We start from the raw sequence: 15,000 nt of genomic DNA on the forward strand, positions 1-15,000 counted from the left end.
AATTTGATGGACTGTAAAACCACATGGAGAGTGTAGCTCATACCCCAGGACAGGGGAGCACCAATGAAAGGAAACCTCCAACTGAAATGATGCTAGTACGTGTGTGATGATCAAAGATGAGATAGGCACAACAACTCCACTCATAAGGAGCAACTTCTGGTTATCACTGGGACACTGCCAGCCTTCCCTCCTCACTGCTGACAAATCCCAAACAGAGCCAGTTATGGGGCTCTTCACTCTCTTCCCCTGGGAAGGATCTGCCCCTCCAGAGCACATCTGTCTAAACCCTTAAGTTGTAACTCTTCGCTGCTTTAGAGTCTAAAGCCAAGCTTTAGCAGCACTGAAAAGTACAGATTTCCTAACTTCCTATTGGATATTTGCTGTGTGCTTTGAACCAGCAAGCTACTGAAAAATAGTAGTTTCAACTACATGAATGGTTGCCAAATTATGAAGTATGTTATCCACTTTTTCTGTCACCAACAACTGCAGACGTGACATTTATAATAATGAGGGAATTTGGTCCCGTAATTGGAGGGAGCGGAAACACAGTGCCAACGGTTTATTAAAAAAAAAAAAAAGAACCTGCAAAACCCCTCCTAACTAGATTTTCAATAAAGTATGTGCAACAGGTTTTATTGGTGCTTGTTAGCAATGACCTGCATATGTCATTTGTATGAGTGTGGCCCTATCAGACCCATGGTGATGAGACACATTTCACCACATTGTCCCTTCTATAGACTATTTATACACGAGGATGAATGAACTGACAAGACAAGAGGTGCGGCATATAGATTTGATATACTGGCATAAATTTAGGATGATCTACATTATTCATAAGTACTGAAGCCACAAATGAGATATGTAACAACATCCAAAATGAGTGTCAATAGAATCTGTTCCCGCAGCGCACCATTGTATATTCCTATCTGTCACATATTCCTTAGAAATTTCTCCTTCTAAGAAATCTGGTGTGCTCAGTCTGGAAAGCAACGTTGCCTTGGGATCTGTGATAAGGCTTGCCTGGAAGAACAGGCTTTCAGAAAACTGTCTAAAAAGGAAGTGGACAGAAAACATGAAGAATTTTCTGCTTCTGAATTATTACCTCTTTTTCCAACCAGCTGTGTCTCAGTTGGGGACCCAAAAGTTATTTGGATCAGATCAACTTCTTGGTGTCTTAAAAATGGCAAAATCAAAACTAAACCAATTGAAATATCACCAGTCCAGGAGGCAGCAGATATGACAGAACTGACAAAATAAACTAATCCCCAGTCTATTTTTACAGACTCATGAGGCCGAGGGATGCAAGTCTACACTTTGGAATTCACATACGAGCTAAAACATGGGATATTTTGACACTTGCTTGTCATTAATGTACATTTTAAAAAGGTTTAATTTATTACAAGTGCACCCAGTACAGGATTTGATTATTCTTTTTATTGCCATAATATCTCAGGCACAAAGCTGTGTGTCTAAATAAAATTTATTTATTTTCCAGACAGGTGAAACTGTTCACTGAGTTGTGGTTCTGTAGAAGTCAAGAAATGGAAGGACTGTCCAAAAGAGTGGTATAAAAATATTAAAGATTAATGACCACTTTCATGCCAGATATAAGCCAGAAGCTCTCCACAGCAGTCCTTAACCTCACATTTGAGAGGGAACTAAGTGTTTTCACCTGCTAAAATCTCAGTCAGGATTTCAGATGAGTGACCTTGACCTGAAAGATTTTGCTTCCTATCTGAACCATCCAATCACCCACAGCTATCTCTCTATTTAAATAAATACAGAAGTGTTACTGAACCACAAGTCATAAATAAGGTCTTGCTCTGCCAAGTAAAATAAAAAACGCTTACTGTCTTTAATAATTTTAATTTTACAATGTATCAATATTATTTAGTTTCACCACTAGGAAAATTTTAAGCACATCCTTTAAGATAAAAAGTATATAAATGAAAGCTATTTCTGGAAGTATCTATATTATGGTAAATTTAAAATAAAGAAAAAAAGGAAAGGTACCTGGAATTTCACTGAAAGTCTCTCCAAGGACAGACACTTGGAAAGGCAGATCTTGCTCTTTCAGCTTCATCAGGACTTTAAAGAAAGTTTCAGGATCTTTGTCATGTTCCCTTAAAACAAACAGAATTTATCTCAGCATTGTTTACATTTAGTTGTGGAATTATGGAAGGTTTTTTTATTTATCAGAACATTATTCTGCTAAAATTACACTTTTGGGGACTAAATTTATTTAAATAATTTCCCTCTTTGCTTCTCCCACATGGCTGAACACTTTCCTCAGTGCAATACTCGGGGTAAAATCTCAGTTTCATCAGATTCTTCTCTCTCTCCTTTGTCCTCAAACAATGCATTTACTCTTCAAATTATCAGCTTTGAAAGTGAGAAGGACTTTTTTACCTGAAGGCAAAATCAGGTTGAAAATGGGTAGGAAATAAAAGGTTTTGGGTTTTCTTTTTCTCCTTTTCCAAAAAATACGTATACGACTTCCATTACAATTTTTTCTTTCCCCAGGAAAAACAGATTAAACAAAAACTTCTCCTAAACCTACAGAATTTCTCAAACTAGAATTTTAGGAATTCATGCTATAGTTATTAAAAGCTTCCAATCCATTCAGTGCTTTAGGTAAAGAAAGGAATAAACAACCATCATGCATTTTCTACCTTTAGATTTTTAAGACGTTAACTAGAAATTAAAACACAATATAAGAAACTTGTACTTATTTATAATTTCAATTGAAGATAATATTAAAAGTTTGTATAGGTATGACACTCAATGACATGAAATGCAAGTTAGGTTATCTAAAAATAAATCTATCCCTCAATTTTCCAGTCTTTACTGTTCTTTACTGGCATAGAATGAAAGGTTCAAACGGTATCACAAATGATTTAAAATTCCCAAATCAGTTATATTAAAAATGGAATGAGATAATTTCCTCACTCTAAGGTGAATATTATATCTTGCATTTAATTATTCTGCTTCAAATTATTGTATTTCAACAGATGTGCACCATATGCCTTTAAAATATTTTGGTTTTATTTATTATTTAGAAAATTCCACCGTTCTTCCTGTATTAAGGGAAAAATCTATATCTCAGCTGTCCTGGTGTCTTTCTTCACAGAGTAATTTTGTAGAATGAAATCTGTAGGTCTCTCACACTACTATATAAAAGATTAATAATTATATCATTCAGGAAATCTAAAGCCAAATGACATCTGCAGCTCTACACATGTTAATTTCTCATTCAGTCAATATTTTTGGTTTAGGGAATTAAAATAAATTAATCTTATAATTAATGTGACTTCCCTAGGCTGCGAAACTTCCAGGAATTGTGGAGTTTTCAGAATTAGTCCCATTTTCTTAAAATAAAGCCAGACAATCATCACTTTAAGAAGTCCTCCATCCCCCCAATTTGTTTTGTTCCCAATAATAAGGAGGAATGCGCTGCATAAGTCTTGTAATTTTTTTCACATCTGTGAACCAGGAGTTTCCTTGGCAATTCCAGTAACCCAAGTGGATGCAAGGGGTTTGGAGGGTGGATTTCTCCCAGTTTCAAAGACCCCAGATCTGTGACTATTAGTTTGCTGCATCCTCACGCTTAAAAAGAGCCACCTGTTTCTGGTAGGTAACTTCTGTGCAGAAACTTTTGCCAGTATTGAGCTCCCTCCAAATGCCCAGCTCCAAGAGCCAACACCGGATCGCACAGATTTGGATTTGGCTGGAAGAGAACATCCCCGTCGTGAATGCCTGCAAGGAAAACTTCCACGATGCTGGGAGTTGGTGTAATTAATGACAGAATTTCCCCTGAGCCTCAGTTTCCCCTGGGCAGGCTTTAGAGGGTGCTTGGTGAGTGATGCCACGAGCCCACCCTGGCCGGGCTCGTCCCGGCGGACCGGCGCGTCCCCGCGCGCCGAGCCAGCAGACTCGACAGCCACGACGCTGACAGGGATCCTTCCAAGCTCTTCACAGCCCTGCTATCAGCTTCACAGTCACAAAAAGTCCTTCCAGCTAAGGATATGCTTTCCCTCTCGCTTTCCAGAAGAGACCAGGGGTCCCAGAGGCAGCCAAAAGTGGAGGATGCTGTTGGAGCCACATTGTCAAGGAGCTGGCAGGAGAACACGGAGCCTTACAGCTCGGCGAAGCCACATAAGCTGCACATATTTAGGAAAACTGATAGGAATTGGAAGTTGCAGCTTTGTTTAATAGGTGGGGAAGAACAGAAGGAAAATTTGGCACCCAGAAGGAATGCTGAAAGGGGAAACATTTCCTCTGCACTGGAGCCTCACTTGCGGGTTTTCTGCTGTAGGTGAACCTCCTTCCATCCCCCCATATAAAATGTTTCCCTTTTAGGTGACACTCCCACATTTTAATTTTGTGAATCTTGTAGCTTTTCTATTTGGGAAGCTCATCTTAAGTGTATTTATCAGCTCCTGTGACTTCTACACACCACAAGCATTTATTCTCAGTTAAGACCTCCAGAAACCTCCTGGCCTGTGCACCTACAGACTACAGTGTATTATTATTCTTGCAGGATACTGAAGGTATTAGCTGCCCCTGGTAGAAAAAAAAAATAAATAGTACAAGACTACCTCTTAGCTTCATCAAAAAGGAGAGAGCTCTGTTTCTTGGCTGACATGGAGAAAATCATATACAATCCAGTCTGCCTTACTCAGCAACAACTGCTAAACACACCAGATTGCCATAGCAGTGATCGTGGAAAAAGATGAACACAATATGGAATGTCTGTTCTGTAAAGATCTGCTCAAAATGATGTGCACTTTTGGCTGCATCTGTTGCATTTTTGAGCTTTATTAAACAGTATTAATTATATATATTCCATTTCCTGAAGAAGAACTGCAAAACAGTATAAAAGCCTGATATTAAAATGCAAACTTTTCTTTTAAGATATTATGTTTGGGGAAAAATCAAGCTAATGTGACTCCAGGGTCTGGCTTTGTTGTTTAGTTGAGGTATTTGAAATGCCTTTGTATTCTCACTTGATTTGATACGCATCTGGTAAAGGAAAAATAAGAACTAGGCATGGTAAGAAGATGCTCTAAATTTCATCTTAAGAACATGAAAACATCAGAATGACCAAACTACAGCTGTAATGCCACAAAACAGGCACAGACACCACATCTACATTCAGATTTGAGAGTCCTGCCTTGGAAACATTCAATCTCCATGTTCAAATACTACACAGCCCTCATTTTTATCTGGGATTTGTCATTATTGACTCTAACCCACAATTTAAGAGAGACATCTGAAGTCTCTCTTAGGAACTGGCTGATATTTAGTGATCTGGATAGGGGGATGTGGCCCAGGGTTCATCCTGATTTAGTGACTTCCCTTTGTAATCTGATATAAAACTTTGATAAGTGTCCTTGAGCAGGGAATGGGAGTGTGGTGGGAGCAGCACCCCCACTACTGAGTCTCCATTATTATCTCTGCCTTAGATTTTCTGCTCACAAAATGGGTGTGACAATATTATTTTTTCACTACAGAAGGATGCTGTCAGGATTAATTGATGACTTGACATCCCACTTTTCAGCCTAAAGTGATTTTAAAAAGCAACCTCATAGCACTATGATGATGCTCCTCTATACAACCAATGGCAACATTCTCCAAAACACCCTTCTGCTCTTCAGGGATTTTGGGAATTCAGCCTGAGCCCTCGAGCCCTACCCACTGGTGGAACTGGAAGCAGAGTACATGGACACCTAAACTGGAGTTATTCTCACTTACATCCCTGACCAGTGATGGGAAACACATTATTAAAGAAAAAAACAAACAAACAAAAAAACAACAACCAGAATTTGGCCCTTTACATTATTCAATGAATATTCATCAATTGAATTTGGGTGAAATTCAGTAAGAGACCCATATGGTCTTCTCCGACTTTAGTTTAATTTTTTAAGTCTATGTAAACTTATCCTACATAGTGATAATCACAGTTATTTAGAATTTGGAGGAAGGCACATCTAGCAATGCAATTAGAAAGTGGAAGAGTTGCAAGCCAAAGGACTTGCTCAAAGGGGGGAAATAAATGCAGTCTATTAAAAATATATATTAAAATCTGGGATTAAAACATTTATCAGCAAAAAAAAGAAATGTGCAAAAGCAGGGAAAAAAGTCTTAATGTTTGAGAAAATACTCCATAAATGCCATGTAATGCTTGTGAAAGCCACAGCCCTGTGGTGACATCTCTGTGAATGACAGAATCATTTGGGCTGGAAAGGACTTTGAAGACCATGGAGTCCCACCATTAAGGTGCTGCACATTCTGAAAGAGTTACAATTGAGCCCTGATAAAAGCAATATTAAAAGGGTTGATTTTAATCTTAGGACATTTGGCATGGGAGATTTTCAGCGGGAGAGAATCCCAAATTTTGCGGGCAGGTAGTGCCTTAAATCACACTGGCTGCAGCTCCTTCTGCCTCCCCATTCCCCAAAATCACCTTCACATCAGATGGACAAATGTGAGAAATGGCACAAAATCCTCAGAAGCTGAAGCAGCACTTCAATTTTATATATTTTTTTAATATTTGTTAAGACATATAGCAGAAGGTAAAAGATGGATTTCTACCTGCCTACAATGATTGATAGAAAATAGGTGCTAAAATAGGCCACTGAAGAATCACTCGTTATTGATGAAGCTGGGGAGAAATCATGGAGATCAGGACTGGTGAGCCAAGAGACATCCTGGGAGAAAAGAAGGGGACAGGGGACATTAGCCAGGAAAAGGCACGGCTGGAGCAGAGCACAGGGGAAGTCCATGAGCACAGAATCAATAATTAAAAATAAAGGAAATGAGGTTTCCAAGACACAGACCTTGATGTGGATGACACTGATCCTTTCATTTTGGGAAACTAAAGTAATGAGGAACAAGTCTGGCATCAAATAAAGCAGAGATACTGGGCAAAGCAATTCAAAGAGTAAGAAAAACACAAGAGGAGGAAAAAATATTTAAAAAATATTAAAATATTCCTGGTGAAAACTAAAAAAGTATGAAATAACTAAACACAAGGAGGAAAATGATAAATAAAAGGTAAATAGAAGACCTATACATACTCCACAGAGCTAAAGTCAAGGCCCCACTTCATCCTAACCTAATCTAAATAACATCAGGGATTTTTTCCCTCTGTTATACTATGCACTGTATTACACTTTGATATTTCACATTAAATCTTGAACTCAAAAAATTTTGAATACTGGTTCATTATAATCAAATTATGATGTTAGAAATTAGAAGTTTGGACACAAAAGATAAACCAGAGAATTGCAGAATTCTGGCCTTTTCCTTACACTGATTTTCCACAAGACAGCTCTGCCCAGGTTTCCCCATCTGCAAGATACGGTCTTAGAGGAGCTTTCACTTACAGAAATATGGTGAGAATCACAGTCAGTAAATACTTTAAGAGAATAATACTCTTCTTAAAGAAGAGGACTCATGTTACAAGCCTATTCAATACATGAAATGTAATACATTCCAGTAATTATTTTCACAGAGGACAGAAGACTTTCCTAAATCAAATGACTTTAATATACATTTTCTATGTTAACATTATGAGAGAAAAAAACGGGACAAAAAAAAATTAAAATTCTAATACCAAATTCTGGTAACAATGCTCATGATAACTGCAAAAAAATGAAATGTTACTGCCAGGGAAGCACAATTAGAAAAGAAACAGGGGAAAAAAAAGAAATAACTATGAAAATGCAAACATGAAGGAAAAGTTAATTGCTTTCCATTTATTCAATTTATCACAATATTTTTCCATCTTTTTACATTTCCAAGATGAGGTTGAGGTAGACTGTAAATATGTAGTTAAGTCCAGTGACTTTTCTTTTTCAGCTGATCTGCTCTACAAAATGTCTTTGTTGTAATTGTGCCTCTAAACATTGTCTGGCATCATCAGCATCAAAAGTTACCACAATATCTAATACTCCCTCAGTTCACAGAAAATGGAGTCAAGTAGAAGAAAATGTTTCTGTATGAAAAAGGACCCTACAGAATAAATTTTAGCTGGCAATTTGTAGGTCCTACAAGCAAAAAAAAGGGTCCTGATCCTTGCCTGTGCTTTCAGAACACCTCTGCAAGCCAAGGAATTAAAAAATGGCACTGGAGAGGCAAAAAGCAGCCAAACAGTACTGGCAAATACGGTGTTTTATTTTCTATTAGAGCCCATGACGTATTTACAGTGAGGAGTGTGTATTTTACCCTCTGATTTGTTCAAATTGCTGGCCTGAGAAAAATGGGTGGCATTTTGCTTTACGCTGGAAAAGCATTTTCTCCTATCTCCTGTTATCTACAAGAGATTCATAAAAAAAGAAACAAGAAAGAACCTTGGGAGTTTATTGTTTAGATTCTTCTTCTCCCCTCACAATTCATGAAGAAAAACTCAAAATAAAATATTGCACGTCCCCTAACCAAAGAAATCTCAGGATCAGCATCAGTCATGGAGCCTCCTGCTTATTTCCTAAAGGGAGATTAAGCTCTGAAGACAAAGACCACCATTTGGTCTCAGTTACCTTGGTGTAAAAATCAATGCACTTTCATTCCAGTGCCTTTCATTTCTTTTACTCCAGCTTGGCCAGTCTGGCTGTCCCCAAGTAGAGGATTCTGATTAAAAAACACCCAAAACCACTTTATTTCAATTTGCAACAAAACTCTGTGCATGCTATGGACTACCTCAAACAGTTTATTAAAAAAAAAAAACAACAACAATAAAATTAACTTCCTTTAGTGTTTTAAAGGTAACATAATAAAAGGTTTTCCCGTTGTTTTGGGAGGTCATAAAATATCTGAGCAACCCTGACAGCCCTGATAACCATACACAACATATGCAATCCTGCTGCAATTCAACTACAAAATATTGTTAAAAGGTCATGTCATGGCAATCATAAGATAGTTATCAATATGGTATTAAGTGGATAACAGTCTACTAAAGCAGCTCCTTGAAATAACAGAAAACGTACATAATTATAAATTTATATATAAATTACTACATAAAAACTACATTATTACAGATTTTCCTGGGAATGGTGATCCCTGTGGCCCCTCTTTGGTTTCCATGATGGATTCACACAACCAATCTACAGCCAGGTAAAACTCCACCAGATGCCCTGCATGGGTCAAAAAGCTCATCCTGCTCTTTGCTGAGCATTGCCCTGAGAAGAATTAGCTCAGGTACCCGAGATAACTCATCCTTTTGGGATCACCAAGGAAGAAGCTTCTAAACAGGAACTTTCTTGGCACCAAGGCTTGAAACTCATTATTCCACAAGATTAAAGTAACTCCAAATCTCACTGCTTTCAGAATGAGGAATCAACTCAGTGCATTGAGTCAGGTTTGCACAAACACAGCCGAGAAAAAACAGCGATTAGAGAACACAGGGAGGGGCAAAAAAGTATCAAAATATGAAAAAAAAAAAGAGAGCAAGGAGGAGAAGAAGGCAAAGAGAACAGACTTGAACAGTTGCATGTGGCAAGAAAATGAAATTAATTAAAAATAGCTTTGATGGAAGAAACATAACCCTCCTATTACTGGTGAAAATAAGGATAAATATTAGATCACTTGCTTATGAAATATTTGAATTTTGTCTCTTGAAGGTTATTCCCATACTTTGGTCCAGGGTGCTGTGACTTACAAAGGGGGCTGGTGGCACCATCTGCTAAGTTTGCTAGGGACTTTGCATTACAAAACCTCTTCTGTCCTTGCCTATGATGTTTCCCAAAACTGAGACTTATCTTGGACTATAATCTTCTAGAAAAATCCTGTCCAAGGTTTTCCAGAACATATGAAGATAAAAAAAAAAAAAGCTCAAACACAACATTACCTAGTAAAACTGCAAATTGTATCTTGGATGTGTTGTAGAAGGTTCCTTGCAGAGACAAGGAGTGAAGTGATGGAGACAGAGAAAGGCTGAGGAACTAGAGAAGAGTGAGGTGTAAATTTGCTGCACAAGACTATGTGTGAGGAGATGCCCAGGGAACTGAGCCTGGCAAAGACAGAAGGATGAGGTTTGAAAGGCCAAAACCAAATTAGGTAAATGGAGTAGAAAAGGAATTATTTGAGAGCCATGGGAAAAGCCTTGAGAGGACTCCTCAATCCCACCCGTTCATATGTGATTCTGCTCAAACGCTTGGGTTTCACAACTATACAGGAGGAAAAAAAAATCCCCCATAAAATGAATTTCCCATTCTGGGAAAAGGGAGAGCCAATCTTACTGGAGCTGTTAGGACAATCTGTGATGCATCTGTTCCAAACTTAAATATTCTTCAACTGTCTAGGTGATGCAGTTGTAGTCTTACATTAAGTCAAAATCAGTTTTTCAACCATGGCTAAAGCATTTATTGTAACAGGCTCTGGAGGCTGATTTGTGAGCATCTGGATAGCACAGAGGGAATCACAGCATCACAGAATCATGGAATGGTTTGGGTGGGAAGGGACTTTAAAGCTCATCTTGTCCCAATACCCCTGCCATGGGCAGGGACACCTCCCACAAGACCATGCTGCTCCAATCCAACCTGGCCTTGAAGGAGAGTTTCTTTGTGATATTTCAGGCAGAATCTTGATATCATTCAGCATGTTTATTATATTTAAAGAAAGGTGCATCAGAGAGTAAAACTACCCCATGCAGATGAAAAACACCCGTGGGGTTTTAATCTGGCTTTTGTTACAGGGAACAGTGCTCTTCCCACCTGATACAATGGTTCACTATGTGCAGACCAGGTAAGTTGCTGTTTCAACCTTGACTTCACAGGAACGAAGAAAGGTTTTACATCAAATTGGCTGAAATACAATACTAAGCAGAATTGGGCAACAGAGCTTAAATACAGAAAATAAAGTGCATAGAGGAAGTGAAAGAACCAAGTGTATTTGGGGGAGCAGTGAGTAAAAAAAAAAGTTTCATTTTAATATGATTCTTTTTCAGCCTATTAAGTTCTCCACTATCAGAATGAACTCTGCTAAAAGTTAGTAAATAAAGGCTTTCAGGAGAGCTTTATTAAATCACTTATGACTTATCAAGTTAAAACTCCCACTCAGATATCTTAATAAAACTTTCAGAGAATATATTTAATTTTCCTGGAAATCAGAAGCCAATTACTAACTACAGGAGTTACTGTTGGCTACGCCACTGATCAGCTTCCTGTAAATAGAATATTTGCCAACAACTTGAATTAGTTCTCTAAAGTTTCGGTTTCTGAAGGTCAAATAACTATGTAACTGCTTAATAAAGAAGCAAAGAAGTACCTCTAAATATCTCCAAGCTCTGATGGGCTTATATTCTGCTCCTTAGGTGAGGTATTAGCAAAGCTTATTTATTTTCATTTCCAAGGCTTTTATTTGCTCATTCCCTTGTGGTAAAGCTGATTTCCATGATGATTCCCTTCTTAATTTTAATACCCTTTTTACTCATCATATAGACATAAGAATTTTCCATAAAATAATGAAACCCTTCCAAAGGAAATGAAGACAACTAGGAGAGGAAAGTAAACTACAGCTTACTTCTTTTTTTTTTTTTCCTTTCCCAATTAATTGATCCACTGTCATATGCATATATGAAAGATTTTTTTTTTTGTTTAATGAAAGGAAAATAAGGTTAATTAACATAAAACCCCTCACTCCTTGAGATGTTGAATTTTGTATTTTATCCATGCTGCCTTAAGTGCCTTGATTTCCCAGTAATGACCTAGTTCTCCTAATGAGTAACATTAACCCCTGGCTGTAGCTGTCCAGGACTTAATTGTCAACTGGAGCTGAAATAGGAGAGTTTGCCGATCAGCAGGTATGTGGTATATTAACTCATGTCATTTCAGACCCTAATAAATAAATCTGTTGCTAAGGCAACAGGAACATCAGCTGTATCACTTTTTTCTTTCCCCCTCCCTTTTTAAAGGAAACTGCCTTTCACACTGAGCTTTTAAGAAAAGGAAATTAACTACATGTAACCGTAATTAGAAGAAACATCGTTTCTCATCTCAGAAACATATCTACAGTAATGAAAAAAGGCATTCAAAAAGAGGGCTGCTTTCTACTGTGGCCACGGTAACTGAAATTATTTCCCTTGACTGAGGGAATGCGATTTGAAGGATACGTTTGAGTGGGAAGAGATCACAAAATATCTCAGCTCTTTGTATTTCTGAGATAGTTCCCCTCTCCTTTCCTACACTGCTGATGCCAACGGAGCAAATGTTGCTTCAACAATTAATAAGGAGCCCAGGCAATTGAAACCAGGGGAGAAAAAACACCACTCAAACCCAAACACTTTCACTGTCCTCTGTGGATCCTTCTGAAAGACTGGCAAACATGCAATTTTTGGGAAAGCTAAAAGGTCAGAGCATCACAGAATCATTTAGCTCTGAAAAGCCCTCAAAAGTCATTGAGCCAACCATTCCCCCAGCACTGTCAAAGCCACCACTAACCCCTGTCCCCAAGGGCCACACCCACACAGCTTTTAAATCCCTCCAGGGATGGGGATTCCACCACTGCCCTGAGCAGCCTCTGCCAGAGCTTGACAGCCCTTTGGGTGAGGATTTTTTTCCTAATATCCAACCTAATCCTCCCTGGCACAACTCGAGGCCGTTTCCTCTTGTGGTGTCTCACTGCCTCACAGGTGAATTTCACAGCCCTCACTTAATTCCTGCCATTCTATCTCAGCATGAAGTGTTGGTCTTAAAATTTTCAAAACTGTATTTTTTTGTTTAGTTTGTGACTACACAATGGTATTTCTGAGTCTCTAGTTACCCACATCTTAACCAGAGAGCAGGTAGGAGGGAAACTAAGAAATGAGCACTTACTTGAGGCTCTGCCTATACTATAAACACAACAAATTACTCAAAATTCTATCTGGCTTGTCAGCTGAAGAATGAAAAGGTAACACAGAACATCTCTTTTTGCTAGTATCAAAATTAGAGATGTTTGCTCCTCTGGACTATAAACTGCCCATAGCCCTTTGAGAAAACATGTTGAAATGGAGAAATTGATCCTGAGATTTCCACTAAAGCAAAACTTTCACACCTTCAGCACATGCTGGACTTTCCTACAAAACAGTGAACAACACATCTTCCACTGGAAGGGCTCAGTGCCTCAAATTCCCTTGCTGCAGGTAGATATTTCAAGATTAGACACCACTGAATGAACAACCAAAGAAAGGGCACTTCCAAGCTGTCTTTCCATTTAATGCTGAACTTCTCAAACTATTTCATTCGCTTTCTTATTTGTTATTTGTTTGAGTCACCATTCCTCAAGGGATTTAAAAGCCCCATGGATGTGGCACTCGGGGACATGGATTAGTGGTGGGCTAGGCAGCGTTGGAGGAATGGCTGGACTCTGCAATCCTCAAGAGGTCTTTTCCAACCTAAATCATTCTGTGACTCTAAAAGAGTATTATCTGCTCCCAAACTTAACCACAGCCTGCATGAACGTGAAGTTAGCCCATTTTCACATGTGCAAGAGGGAAAGGTGTCAACTTCTACATGAATGTCTCCACATGTCCCTGGCAGAAGCTCATCCACCACGTGCCATCAGTGTCACTGCTCTGGTGAGTGCTGTTTTCCTCGGGAGTACTGGATGGCTTTCCTTAAGACACCTCTAAAAGTTCCCATCTTGAATTTGTTATTTTACATCCTGTGGGCTTTTTATCCTATCTGGTACCTTCTAGTTAACAGTGTATAAACACTTTTATTTTAAGCCTTTGTCTTCAGTCTGCCTTATTTATTCACCACATCTACTTCTTCTCTGCAGGCTGTTCACAATGTTGAGGATGCCTGTTGAGCCTAATGGCATTTCTGGGTACTCAAATGTGATTTCTAGACGGATTTCTTTCCTGTTTTGCTGTCTTACCACACCTGCATCTTGATGGGATAAGATTTGGTCCAAAATATTCAACAGCATGAGGAAAATATGAGTCACTGTATACTCAAGTGTCTCTATAGGAAATGGTTTTCGATTGAGAGTTCAAACAGTGACTACACAAATCTTGTATTGTGCTGCCAAGAGGAACAAGTTAATATTCAATATGTCTCATATATATATATATAAAATATGTTATATAGTAATTATCTACTATAATATATATTTTATATATATACATACATATATATATATACATATGTATATAAAATAAATACAAAATACTAATAAAAATCCCTTTCCAGGCTCCTCTCTCTTGCAGCTGGCAGAGGACTTGTGCTCAGCTCACTGATGAAGAGTTGCCCCATCACAAAAGGCACAACACTTACTTCTTGCCCCCATCTGGGACAAGCCCTTTCCAAAGCACTTGTTCCTGAGTGAAGGGGACCAGGGCCTCACGTTGGGCAGCCACATGTTGGTACAGCACAGCCTGTCCCCATGCACACATTTCTTCATGATACTCTGCATTATAACCAGACAACTGGGCACAGGACTATCTCTGAACACACCGGTTTCCCTTAGACCAGAAATCTTCAGATAATTTTTACAATCTAGACATGGGTTTTTTCCTTCTGAATTTACTCATCATGACTTCTACCACTCTTCCTCCTGCTCCCATATCTCCTGTCCCATATACCTCCCCATGCTCTTGTCACACACTGGTAGGTTAGACACGAGATAATGGCCTTATCTGATCCTCCATGTGAACTGACAGCAGCTGTTTGTTTGCATGTGTGTGTAAATTCTTGTAGATTCCCTGTGTGATCTTTTATCACACCCATGCAATTAGAAGAAGAAAAATTGATTTCTGACAACTTTCTCTTATCAAATCTTTAACAGCTAAGATGAACACACAGAGAAAAAGAAAAAGCATAAGGTTTGGGTGAATGAGAGGGAATAATGGATGCATAAATGCTGGTGGGGAAGTTTTGGGGGAGAGACAAGGACCATGCCACACTGGTCACTGTCATCTTCGCAATACACTCAGCTTTCACCAAATATCACAGAATCATAGAATGGTTTGGGTAGGAAGGGACTTGAAATATCATCTAGTTCTGACCCTCCTGCCATGAG

The 15,000-nt window shown here is 38.6% G+C and overlaps 1 protein-coding gene across 11 annotated transcripts in view; it reads right to left on the reverse strand.

Annotated features, from left to right (window-relative positions):
* The window catches only part of QTMAN (queuosine-tRNA mannosyltransferase), a 171,253-nt gene that overhangs the window by 15,626 nt on the left and 140,627 nt on the right, over nt 1–15,000 (reverse strand). For all 11 annotated transcript variants that reach the window (XM_088168390.1, XM_088168395.1, XM_088168393.1 and 8 more), the window contains one exon: nt 2,014–2,123. In XM_088168390.1, coding sequence (XP_088024516.1) covers nt 2,014–2,123 — 110 coding nt within the window. The remainder of the gene's footprint in view (nt 1–2,013; nt 2,124–15,000) is intronic.

This window comes from Sturnus vulgaris, chromosome 7, assembly GCF_052056855.1.
Source record: "Sturnus vulgaris isolate bStuVul1 chromosome 7, bStuVul1.hap1, whole genome shotgun sequence".
NCBI lineage: Eukaryota > Metazoa > Chordata > Aves > Passeriformes > Sturnidae > Sturnus > Sturnus vulgaris.